Genomic DNA, 13,174 nt, shown 5'->3' with positions numbered 1-13,174 from the left:
TGTACATTCACTTGCTGAATAAATGCATGAAAGCATGATGAATGGAGTAGTGTGGGAGAAGGTTCCACTTGTCTCAGGGACAGTCCTCTGTAGAAGGCCCCATTTCCTTTCATAACAAAATCATTTTCTTAATGGTAATCACTGTAAGCCTTACCCTCCACCCCCAATAAAGAGCAAATGAACACCCTGAAAAGATGTGGCCACCTTAGTAATTCCTAATGTCCAGAAATTCAGTTTTAAAGCTTTAGAAAATGTCATCCAGCCATCAGAAAGAACTCATAGCCTCATTTGAAGCCAAAATAAACCAGTCGCAAAAATTCCTTGGTGTTTTCCCTATCAGGGAATAAGAACAACTCAATTACTATTCCTGTTTGTTTTCTTTTTAAGTCAGCAATAACAAACTAAACGGATTAAAAATCCAAAGTATTACCATCATTTTTTTTTACTAACAACAAGATGATTTTTATGTACTAGCAACTCTCTATAAAACAGAGAAGAGCTTAGAATTTTTTATTATTATTTGGCCACTGGCAATTAATTCTTCTGATGTGTTGTATTAGTTTGATGGTTGGGTCCAAGACCTAGAATATTTCTTACCCCAGCCGACGGATGCCAGAAAATTATTTCAGTGCAGTCCCTAGCAAATGGTGATGATGAATAGCATGGCAGGACAAACGTATTCAGACACACATTTTTCAGAGGTAGCAGGGAAAATGCTGAAAAATTACTAGTAAATTGCTTTTTGTAAAAATGCGCTCTCTTTCAAATTTCCCCTAGTGTGAAGGTCTTCTGCAGAATGATGGCACAAGGCATTCTGACATACCTGGACAACAAAGGCAGTTAAAGAATGAATAGGAGATCAGAGTGAAGGTTAAGATTTAATTTTCTTATTCCACCCTCACTGCCACCCATACTGTCCCCCACACCAAGCTGTCTTGTGTGCATCTGTTTAACCCACTGGGATAAGAATCTCTAAAAGCCACCGATGCTTTCTCCTGAGTAGGCACGCCTTGTCCCTCCTTCCACCTATCATCTAGCCATCCCAAACGGAGTTAAGATATTGGTGCATCTCCAGTCTGTTTCTTGCCTTTTCTCTCTTCTCTAAAACTGCCCAGTTTTTCCAGTTTCAAATTGCAGCAATCTCCAAATATCTCCAGCACCTAGTAAAGTACCAAGGACTTCCTTTGCTGTCTACGCAAGCCTCGCCTTTCAGGACACACGATAGGATAATCGAACAGGAGCCCGAGGCATCCAGAGGTGCAAGGGCTAATACAGTAGTTCTCTGCCAGGCAAGACTCTGCTCCCAGGCTCATTTGGTAATGTCTGGAGACATTTCTAGTTGTCACACTGGGAGGGAACGGTGCTACTTCTTCAGTGAGGAGAAGCCAGGGACCGCTGACCACCCTGCACTGCACAGGACAGCCCCTCCAAAGCAAATGATCCGTCCTGAAATACCAGTAGTGCCAGGATTTGGAAACTCTGGTCCCATCTAAATAAAATGCTACAGAGATTGTTTTTTTGTTGTTCTTACACATGATTACGTGTTAGTTGTTCATGGCATAATGTTTGAAGAATGTGATTCCTTCACTCTGTCATTCAGTGAACAGCAGTGGAGGCCAGCAAGGTGACAGGACCGGGCTGACCTGAGACACAGAGGTCAGTTTAACAGAGGGTCAGTCATGTCACTTACTTTCAGATGGGGGCTGTGAAGTTGTCTCTTATTCCCCTTTACGGAATCACCATGCACCTCGGCCTGTCATGCTAACTCAGTAAGGGCTACGGATATGGGGAGGGGTCATGCCTCTGTCTGTTGGACAGCTGGGTCTATGAGGAACAGCATGGATTCAGAGGTCACTAAAGCAGGGTCCTGCTCCTGCCTGCGCTACTTATTTGCTGTGTGACACTGAAAAGTGACACAACATCTCTGAACCCTAGTATCCTCTTTGAAATGGGAAGTGTAGCCTTGACCTTCAGGAACATTTGTAAGCAAGGTATTCTGTATGTGGACGAGCAGAGTATCTGGCTCTCGAACCACCTCACTCCAGAAGCAGTGGCCATGCCGTGCGTGTCTTAGTTCTTGCGGCATTTTCCAATGAGTGCTGCCACAGGTCTCTGGGCTGGTTTTTCAGACTCCCCCAGGACAGAACACAAGGTCTGTCAGCAGCCGGGCTGGGGGCAATGTGGACGAAGCCTGTTTTTGTGCAGCTCTCATGGGCCCAGGTCCATGACCTTGCCTCTCTGAGCACTTGGCTCCAGCCACTCGGGCCCTGTACACCCTCCGTGCCTTCCCTTTGACTGTTTTCTTCTCAAACACAAAGGGGTAAAAGGCAAAGCCTCACTCACAAACAACATACTTAACTCTGTTTTCTTGCTTTAAGTGCAACCATCAAATAAGTTCTTCCATGTGCAATAAACAGCTGTGAATCTGCCTAATAAAGTGAAGCCATTTTACCCCACTGGTATTCCCCGAGAGGAGTCATTGGCCACCTGCATCTTTTTAGCTGCATTTAATAATTCAGCCCAGGATGAATTTGCATGATTAACATAAAGCCTCATGGTTTTATTTGCTTTCAGAATTTAAGTACTGAAACAACCACCATTGTTTTCATTTTTGGAGGTTGTGATCAAAACACAAAACTTGATTCTAGAATGAATAATTTTTTTTTTTTTTTAAAGAATTATTTTCCAGTACCACTCTCCATGGAATCAAAAGAGTTGCAAACACGGCCTTTGTAGATGCAGGGAAACCCACATTCTTTTCAGGGCTGGTGTTAACCCATGAGAAGCAACCATTCCCTCGACGACTTCTCCTTTATGGTTCCTACCCAGGAGCATGGCCAACTCTCCCACGGAATCCATAATGGCTCACACAAATAGATTTCTTTCCATTCCTCCTTGGAGGGCTCTCCACATTTATCTGCTCAAGACGTAGCAGCTCCAGTAAGTCTTTAAAACAGCAGCTCTCCCAGACTCCAGCAATAGATTAATGACGTCATCCTCAAAAAATAGTCAAAACGCAAACCAAATAAGTAGCACTTGGTAAACCATCTGCCTAAGAAGGGGAGTCACGCGTGTGAAAAGATAATTTGCAAAGCAGAAGAGGCAGCATCATTGGGTTTCTTGATGAATGTAGTAAAACAGGTTTGTCTAATGGGGAAGCATGCATTACTATCAAAAAAAAAAGCGAGTGTATCCCACCTGGAAAAGCAAGCAGGTTTTAATATCTGAGAAGCATTTCAAGCTGTGCTGCCAGCGACCCTCAGCCCGTGTGATTTTCCTTAACATAAAGGCCGACCTCACCTGCTTAAACATAATTAGGAAACAGGCAGTCGTCGCGGTGGCTAAAAGTTTGTGCGGCCGGTGCTTGCGTGTGTATTTCTGTCCCACTGACGCCTCTGTTGCTGTTTCTGAATGCAGGAACCATGGTCAGTAAGGACACCGGCAAATGCATACTCACAACGTCGGAGAGTGAAGTGGAATCCGCCGCCTGTCTGGCCCTGGAGATGAAATACGCCCTGGACCCCAACCGGCAGATTAAAAAACGGAACAAAGCCCTGCAGGTGCGGTTTAAGGATATCTGCGAGGCGCAGAATGAGCAGAGGGACACGCAGCTGTCCTCGGGCCAGCTGGGGGAGAAGCGGGAGGCCAAGCCCGTGTCCTGCAGAGCCGCCTACCGCAAATACATGACAGTGCCCGCACGCAGGTCCATCCCCAACGTCACCAAGAGCACAGGCGTGCAGACCTCGCCCGACCTTAAGAAGTGTTACCAGACGTTCCCTCTGGACCGCAAAAAGGGGAACCTCAAAAGCTTCCCAGCTGCAGATTCCTTTAAAAGCCAAAACAATGGGTTTGTAACGGATGCTAAAGAGAAGAACGAGGCTGGACCCATGGAGGCGGCCCGGCCGTGTGGCGCAGGGCGGGTGTACAAGACCACAGCCTTGGTTTTCCATTCGAATGAACACATGAACGCAGCAGACCAGCCTTTGGGGGTCAACTGCGCAGAACCCTGTAAAAGCCCGGAGCTGCTCAGCTATGGAGAGGCTGCGCTCCAAAACTCCGCTCGGCCCCCCTCCGAAGAGCCCGATTACCAGCTGCTCGGGAGGGCCAAGCAGGACCGGGACAGGCCAAACTCCGAGGAGCCCGCTCCATCTGCCCTCGGGAGGGTGTTTAAAACAGAGGTTGCCACCGTTTACGCACCTGCCCTCAGTGCCAGGGCCCCCGAGCCTGGTTTGTCAAACTCTGCGGCCGCCAGCCAGTGGTCACTCTGCCCAGCAGACGAGGAGCGGAGGAGAGCCACACATCTCAACGGGCTCCAGGCGCCCTCGGAAACTGCCCTGGCCTGCTCACCCCCGATGCAGTGCCTGTCCCCTGAATGTAGTGAGCAGCCCTCGCAGACTCACACCCCGCCGGGGCTGGGGAACCAGCCTAGTCCCACAGCGGTTGCTGCAGGTGAAGAATGCCAACAAATCGTGCCTCATACAGAAGTGGTCGACCTCAAAGCACAACTTCAGATGATGGAGAACTTGATCAGTTCAAGCCAAGAAACCATCAAAGTGCTCTTGGGGGTCATTCAGGAGTTGGAAAAAGGAGAGGCCCATCGGGAAGGGTATGTATGTTCACCCATGTCTTAGGAAGCTATGCAGGCTCATCACCACAGGGTCCATCTGTAGCCCCAAACCCAAGTCCGTAATGAGACTAACGCCAGCATTTCTGTAAACAGGTCATAGTCTAAGCGTGTGGTGAGCTCCAAGGGGTCACAGATTATTGTATGATACTAGACTTCACTGCATCCTGCACGATACACTTTCTGATTAATGTTCATCTTTCTGGCCTTGAATTCAAACCATACCTATGCTTAGAATGAATTGCTAGCCATTTCTTTTTATTCTGCTAGGGCTAAAGGTTTGTGATATTGATAATGTATAGTAACATATGCCAGTCCAAAATATCCATTCTAAATAAGAATAGAATCATATTAGGAAGAGAAGAAGCCATAGGCCTCTTAGGAATCATATTAGGAAGAGAAAGGAAATTTCATGTGACATTTGGAAAAGTAAATGCTGACTTGCTTATAATAAATAATTCAAATAATATTGGTATTCAGGACTGTACAAGGCTTTACACAGTAGACACTGTATTTTTCATTCTGTACCTGGAACTCAAGCAATGGGCATCGTGAGGCCAGTCCTGACTGTATATGGTTAGGAGACAGATGCCCTTCCCCACGGGCCGCCCTGTGTGTCCGGGGGGCTGCAGAGAGAATGAGACCAGCTTCACGGCCGATACTTTGTTGCGTTGATAAGACCCTGTTGCACTTCATCTTTTGAAGTTTAAACTGTGCAGCAGCATCTTTAAAAACAACTGACCTAAAGGTGGGGCTTTGGTTCTTGAGCTCCCCAGTGCAGAAGCCTCCTGTGGGCTGCCATGTGCTCAACTGATACAAAGTAGCCTGTTCTACTCTGTGTCCGGGGGTTACCGGACTTTGCCTGGATTGCTGAGACCTCTCTTGCTCATTGCCCCTTGAAAGTGTCTGTGTTCCTGCCAGCCTGTGTCCTGCAGGTGACATCGGAGGCAGCGTGCTGTTGCCTCATGTGGTGTGCACCCTTCACTCTGTGAGCCCTGAGCCCTGGGTTTAGCAAGCTAGAAGCCAGCCTGAAATAAGCCAAGTAATGTATTTTCAGGACAGAAAACCACCCGGGCACAAAGTTGCCTTAAGAGGATTGCTGTGGCTGAGCGAGACAGTTGTTTGCTGACTGCAAAGAAGGGGGAGGAAACCCCTCCTGCCTTCAGGTGGAGGCTGAGGCGAAAGGCCCAGCTCCAGCAGCGGAGAGGCTGGGGCAGGTTCTGCCCTTGGCTCTGGCTGCTCCAGCTTGGCGCAGGAGGCCTGTCTACAACTTGATGCTCTTAAGCAAAAAGAATTGCCAGCCAAATGTACAAAAATCTTAACCGTAGATTCATAGGTAATCTAACACCATGTAATATTTCCAAAAGGCCTTGTTCCGTCTTGGGTTTACATCTCCATTTTCATCCCATTTTGATCAGTACAGATTCAAAAGCAACACTCCTCGGGGGTGGGGTGGGGGAGATCAGTGATTTACTGATCAGCAGTCCACATTCCTGCAAAAAAAGTTAAAGCTCAAACAGTGACCCAGTCACTGACATTGATATAGATGGTAGTGAATTAAACCAGACAGCAAAAGAGAAAGAGGCCAACATCACCAGCTGGGAAATAAAGTTCACCAAATGGTGTAACATGAAATATGTACACTAATGTGCATACTCACAGGGGCGTGTGCCCGAATAAGAACCTGAGAAGGCTGAACACGCACGAGAAAGGAAAACCGTACGATACATGGGAGCTCCTTCTTACACTGCTCTTAGAACAAGTATGGAAGATTGCTTTAAATAAGATCCTCAGGGTTCTCTGAGATGCCATCCATCTGGCAGTGTGGTTCTAAGTTTACTAAGACATGTCTTGGTAGGAATCTGGCACTGAGGGCTCGGGCAAGGGCTGTATCTGTCTGTGCCTTCTTTCTTCACCTGTAAGTTGAGATCACTGTCTGTCCTGCAGATGGGATGGAATGACATGGGGTGACCTTCTAATGTGTTCAGCCTAGTGGCAGGTGTATCTGAATGGGCAGATGTCCGCTAGTGGCATGAGTGTTGGTCTTGCTGGCTAGCAATGCTGGAGCGGGGGTCTGGGGAGGACTTAGTGGTCTTGTGGGCATCCAGTGTTATGAATGCATCCTCTCCATGCCCGGCACAGAGGCTGCCACACAAGACTCTCGCTGAAACTCTGGAGCTGCTCTGTCCAATACGGTGGCCATTGGCTGCACGTGGCTATTGAAATTCAAACTACAATTAATGACAATTGAAAATTCACAGTCACAGCAGTCACGTTTCAAATGCTCAATAGCCACATACATAAGACAGTGCAGCTACGGAACATTTCCATCATCAGGAAATGTCCTTCACTCCGGTATCCCAGAACATGGCACAGTGCCTGGTTCTTAAGCATCTGAGGACTTGGGTACCTTAAATCAAGACAAAGGATGGTTTTACTTTAAAATCAATCCTAGTTCAGTTGCTTCCAGCACAAGCTCACAGTGGAAGGTAGAAAGGCAGGTCTCTGTTGTGTTCCTGGAACATTCACTTCCTCCTCTCTCTCAGAGCCCTCTGGACTCAGATAACAAAGAATCAAGTGGTTCCAAACTCCAAGGCCACCTTATGGGGCCCCCTCTTGATCAGTGCCCCAGGGTCGTTAATTTGGCTGAAATTCAAAGTTCCCACCCTTCTTCTCCATGTCAGAACATAGGAGAGGACTGCAGCCTCAGAGACAGGCAGATAAGATGCAAGCTCATTCTCCATCCCTTCCCAGACCCTGGGTACAGCACAGAGTCCCAGGAGTGACAGCTGTGAGCAGTGGCAGCCAGCACGGGTCTGGGACATCTGGAACAACAGGCTCTGGATGGAAGGGAAGTAGCATCTGCTGATTTCCATGGTGTAAATACTGCTACCGTGGCCAATTTCAATCTCACAAAATCCTAAAAATGTAACACTCTGCCCCACCGAGCACCCAACAAATCCCTTGAAGGGCAAGTTCTAGGACTTTAGAACGAGGGGTTCACAGGGCTTACTTTATGTACCAGGTCTGAACTGGGGAGTAGGTATTCTAGTTGCACCTCATGGTTTAAAAAAAAAAAAAAACCAAAACCAAAAAGAAAACAGGAAAATGCACTCTGCTGTGTGTACCTTGATACATAGTTATTATATGATAGGACAATGAACTGAATGACCAAGCTAAAATATCAATGGAGGCCAGGCACGGTGGATCACGCCTGCAATCCCAGCACTTTGGGAGGCCGGGGCGAGTGGATCACTTGAGGTCAGGAGTTTGAGACCAGTCTGGCCAACACGGTGAAACCCCATCCCTACTAAAAAATACAAACATTAGCCAGGCGTGGTGGCAGGCACCTGTAATCCTAGCTCCTCCAGAGGCTGAGGCAGGAGAATTGCTTGAACTCGGGAGGTGGAGGTTGCAGTGGGCCAAGATCACGCCACTGCACTCCAGCCTGGGCAACAGAGCGAGACTTCATCTCAAAAACATAAAAATCAAAATCAATGAAATTTTTCTTGGAAAACATGCTAAAGCCTACAAATTAGGAGCTGGAGAACACTCTGAAGCTGGGGAAAGTCAGTTCCTCTCCCGACTTACCACCCCAATAAAGCAAACAGGGGCTTCCAATAGAATTTCATCTGCATTCAGAAGAGTCAGTCCTAGTGAGGGCAGGCACCTCGGAGCCCATGACTTTGAATGCAAGTGACAAATCTTGCCCCCACATTTCCATACGGTGCTTCAGGATTAACGACCTGGCCCAAAGGGGCCATGGGCCTGTTCCTTGGGAAGCCAGGATTCTTTGAATCCTGCTGATGGCCCTGGGCAATGTATGTTTCTTAGAACATGTTTATCGTAAAATCTCTTTAATAGGACTTCTTTTCACTATTGAGTTTGTCAGGCAAGTGCTTCCCTGTAGTTCTTAACCTGTGCAGGAATTTCTGTGTCACTGGCTACAACCACTTTCAGTAGCTTCCAAATTATTTTTCATAAGAGACTCTCATTATTTTCATTTGCTTATGTAGATTTCCAAAAGGCTTCGGCAAAGAATGTTTATGGCAGAGACAGGTTAACCTCTGTGAGCTTCAGTTTTGTCTGAAATCAACTAGGGGTGGTGAAATACAGTATCTACAAAGCTCCCATCTACAGCCAGCACACAGTTGGCGCTGAATAAAGGACATATCCTTTACGAGCATTTCAGTGGGATGAATTCTGCAAGTAGGTTAGATGTGCAAAAAGTATGCAAAATCATGCCTTTTAGTCCCTTGTAAAACACTGGGGCAATTCACTAAAATCACTCTGCTTTATGCGGTGCGGGCTTGCATGAATGCCAAGAATTATCCTGCTTATTTCAGAGCTCTTAGTATTATGCTTGTGTCTTCCGGGGAAGTTCAGGGTCACACAGGCTACCAAAATAAGTCACTAATGGGAGTCATTGAAGGCTAAGAACAAGGCAAATGGGGCAGTGAATTTAAAAAACCCAATCAATTATTAGAACAGTAGGAATCCCCTGTAGCAGCTATGGGATTCCTGGGCAGGAGATCCTCAGACGAGTGGGGTGTAGGTCTTGGTGGCTCGTTGGGTAAACTCACCAGCAACTACGGTGTGGCAACCCTGACAGCACTCTTTGCCTCTTAGATTTCCTACGCCAAACATTTAGTGTCTTGAAGTGTCCATTGGCTGGCGACAGCCTAGTGATACTCTGCTATTTGGAGAAGACCAGAAATGATCGTGAGAAGATTTATTTGAGGATATCAAGCACATGATCAGGATCTGTCACTGCCCAGAGTGAAGCAGATTCTTCTACGGGCCAGGCCTCCCTCAGCATTTGCTGGGTGTTATCTGCAGGCTTGGGGTACGGGGAAAGAGCAAGAGGACCCAGGCCCTTAAACATGACCAGCAGGTAGTGATGAGACCCTGAGGCTTCAGGCTTTGTGACTTTACTAATTCAGAGCAAAGGGAAGAGGATGATTAAGAAAAGAAAATCCCAAGTAACACACCAACCCAAAGAGTCTAGTACCTTGCAGGAAGGGTGGCAAACCCAGTCATTTACCACCTCCCATCATCCCTGCCACCCCATCGCAGGGTCAGTTCCCTGACAGTAGGGGTCCTGTTCATCCTCATTGAGAAAGGGTAGTTTCTTGGTGTGAGGCCCAGCTCTCCCAAGTCTCAGGCACACAGTGGTAAAAAAAAGAAGCTAAAGGAACCCCCTGAGTTCGGGGGCTTTGTGAGGGTGCCGTTCACAGTGATGTTTAAGACAAGGGAGCAAGGAAGAAAGATCTGAGGGATGGAAAGAGTTAACACAAACGAAGCGTGGTATCCTGTATCAAGGTTTCCTTAACTTTACCAAAAAAAAAAAAAAAAAAGAATAGCCAACAAGTAATGAAAGGTCATGTGTACATACACATACTTAAGAGGTAAGAACTTAGTTTCATGGACATCTGTGTTTATTGCTAGGTCTCGGGTCAGTTCCTATATGGCAGAGGTCAGCAAACTTTTCTGCAGAGGGCCAAATAGTAAATACATATTGAGAGCCAGTCTATGTCACAATGATTCAGCTCTGCCATTGTATCCTGAAAGCACCCACAGACAATCTGTATGAATGGCATACTTGTGTTCCAATAAACCTTTATTTACAAAAACAGGTGGTAGCCAGATTTGGGCCACAGACCATAATTTATGGACTTCTATTATATGGTTTGTAAATACAGTGACCACATTCATACAGCTAAAAATGTTCAGGCCAGAATATGGGTGCAGGCAATCCAACGTGTGTGACTGCCAAGCACACATGCCCATCATTCATTCACACATTTAGATTTCTGCCACTCATCACTGAAGTCATGGATACTGTGCCAGGCAATGAGGGGATGTGAGAGTCAAAGGAATTAGGGCCCAGCCTTTGAGGGGTTCACAGTTCATCGGCATTCAGACTGTTCAAATATACACTTAATTGCTCATCAGCCCACACAACCTGGGGTCCTGCTTTGGAACTCTGTGTGTGTCTGATACACATATACCTAATATGTATGGATAATGTATATGACAGCATCTCTTGGAAACATGAAAAAGGTCTCATTCTCCCAGCAGCAGGAAGAAAAAGCCATCACAGAACATGTTTGTGTGACGTGACTTGCGTTAACCTAGATATTGATGCTAGATGGGTAGAAATGATATACTTGCTGTATCTTATGTCCTCATATTAACAAATCACTCAGAATCAGGCATTCTTCAGAGAGACCTGTCAGAGGATAGGAAATCTCTGAATTTGCTCTAATTACCAATGCCCACACAGAATAAACACTGCATCACAATTACAGAGGAAGCATAAGGGGACTATTTAAGTCACAGAGCTGAAAGAACCCACATGGAAGACTGTGCACCGCTGCAGCAGCTGTGCACAAACGCTGAGGAATCGCGAAGGTGTGGGCTTAGAGTCCGATTTCCCAGCTTCCCAGGTTCCCCCCCTCCAAGAGCCAAGGGGAAAGCTGGGCACAGTGAGGCGATCCCATCCCAATTTGGCTGTGCACTCTCTAGCAGGATGATTAGGTTGTTCTTGCCAAAACCTACCCACTTAATAGAGATCAAAGTCTTCCACCTGGTTAGCTGGGAATGGCCCAATTTTGAGGAGAGGAGGTGGGTGGCATTAGACGGTCTCTCAACAGCCGCTGCAGTCCTGAAAACGATCTTGTGGCTCTTCTCTGGAATGCTGAGTGCCGTGTTCCCTGGCTCTGGCCAGACGCATCACAGAAAAGCAGCGCATTGTGAGCAGCAGAGAGAAAGCAGCACTGAGCCGAGATCAGAAGCAAAAAGGCTGTTGCTGCCAAAGGCTCTCCTGTGCCTTAGCACTCCCTATTTGAATGGCATGGAGATGTCAGCACTTCATTTTCTAGTATTTCTGATAAATCAGTTTCGATGTTTCTCTCCACATTTATCATAACCCAAAATATTTTAAGTCATTCCAGCCAGCCGGCTGAGGTCAACCTCCCATGCACTTGCTTCTTCCATTTTTCCAGAGTGAGATTCAAGAGAGGGGTAGGGTGGGGTGACCGGGCTCTCCACTCTGCAGGTCCTGAGATGCTGACCTTCCCTCTCCTGACCTGCGTGCGCAGGCTTATTAACCCCTCTGGACCTCAGCTTTTCTCTGTAACAGACAGCTGAGAATACCTGCCTCCTGGGCTTCTCTTGGAGATGAAATGAATTATGGACAAAGAGGGTCTCAGTCCTCAGACTATGTTTGCGCTCAGTAAGTTACTCCCTTCGGGGATACTTTGCTACTGGGAAGCAACCTTCCAAGTGCTAAGATTCAGGGAGGTGAAGCCAGGGGATGAGCTTGAACACAGGAAGAGATTTTCTTGCTTTATTTTACAGCGTGGTTTATTTGGGGGATGGGAGGTGGTGGTGAGGATCACTAAAGGGAGACATCAAGCTTTGTCTTGGTGGTTTCCAGAGCAAAGGACAGGACCAGTTCATTTGGTGTCACGGGCAAGGGAGCTGATGTACAGTCAGGAGACCTGGATTTTGTTGTGGTTCATCCTGGCCTGGCCTCTGAGCTACATTTTTTGGTATGAAAGGAAGATAGTCCAAATGAGAGGAGGCTCCAGAGGCTCCTTCCTGCTCCAAGAATATATTCTATAGAGGTGTCTGAGAACATCACAGTTTCAGCCACTGCCTTATAATACTCATAAAAGTTTGGGGCGGGGGGACCTCTCTGCAGATCTCCGTCAATAAAAGTGTTCAATGATCCCACCGTTCTGTTTTCTTTTTTCCTGTTGACACTTCATCAATTCCTTATCTCTCCCAGTACTACAAACGCTAGAATTGGTCTCTGTCCTTCAGGGTTGCAATCCTTTGAATTGTTTTCAGGGAAGCCATTTTCTTTTCTTTTTCTGTTGAAACTAATGGCTTTTATTTATTTGCAATAGAATATTCGAGTTGGAAACCCCAAATATAAGTTATCATTTCTTTGAGATTTTGAAATGGGAAGCACATTTCATATTCTTTCTATCATTTTCTTCATTTAGTTCACAGGGTCACAGCAAGCCTTTTTTATAGCTTATATTTGTATAACTTTGTAAACAATACTTTTAAATTCTTAAAAAAATAATAAGGCTTTCCATCTCTAATACGAAAAATAAAGCAAAATATATTTGTGAGAATATAAAACACATTTCGAATTCTTGCTTTGGGCTTCATGTAGGTATCACACATACTTGAAAATGTAATTTAAATAATCTTCCTGTGCAGAATGCCAAAATAGATTTCAAATACCTCCTCAGCCTTTTAAGTCGGTAGGTGAATAAAAGCCTCGCCACCAAGCCACTAGGCAATCCAGACAGCCCATTTGCAGATAAAATGAGCAATTCAAGGCATGGCATGAACATTTATGAAATTTATGGATTTGTGTCCCAGAATTTGGATTTTTAAAAAAATGAAATGCAAGTTCCAATTTTCAAATAATTTAAAAAACTCCATGCAATTCCTGCTAAGCTATGCAAAAATGGTTTGAGTTCTGTTTCCCACCGGAGCTGAGGGAGAGTTCCAGTGAAACGAGAATCC

General features: G+C 46.2%; 2 protein-coding genes across 2 annotated transcripts in view; one reads left to right on the top strand and one right to left on the bottom strand.

Annotated features, from left to right (window-relative positions):
• Positions 1-13,174, bottom strand: part of DOCK1 (dedicator of cytokinesis 1) — a 545,861-nt gene that overhangs the window by 298,313 nt on the left and 234,374 nt on the right. The window lies entirely within an intron of this gene.
• The window catches only part of FAM196A (family with sequence similarity 196, member A), a 58,018-nt gene that overhangs the window by 13,434 nt on the left and 31,410 nt on the right, over positions 1-13,174 (top strand). Inside the window, exons 2-3 of the mRNA XM_011967589.1 lie at positions 2,677-2,940; positions 3,418-4,606. Of these exons, the coding sequence (XP_011822979.1) occupies positions 3,423-4,606 (1,184 nt within the window). The 5' untranslated portion in view covers positions 2,677-2,940; positions 3,418-3,422. The remainder of the gene's footprint in view (positions 1-2,676; positions 2,941-3,417; positions 4,607-13,174) is intronic.

This window comes from Mandrillus leucophaeus, unplaced genomic scaffold (genome assembly GCF_000951045.1).
Source record: "Mandrillus leucophaeus isolate KB7577 unplaced genomic scaffold, Mleu.le_1.0 Scaffold801, whole genome shotgun sequence".
NCBI lineage: Eukaryota > Metazoa > Chordata > Mammalia > Primates > Cercopithecidae > Mandrillus > Mandrillus leucophaeus.
Note: the sequence above shows the minus strand (reverse complement) of the source record. Positions and strands in the feature narration are given on the sequence as shown.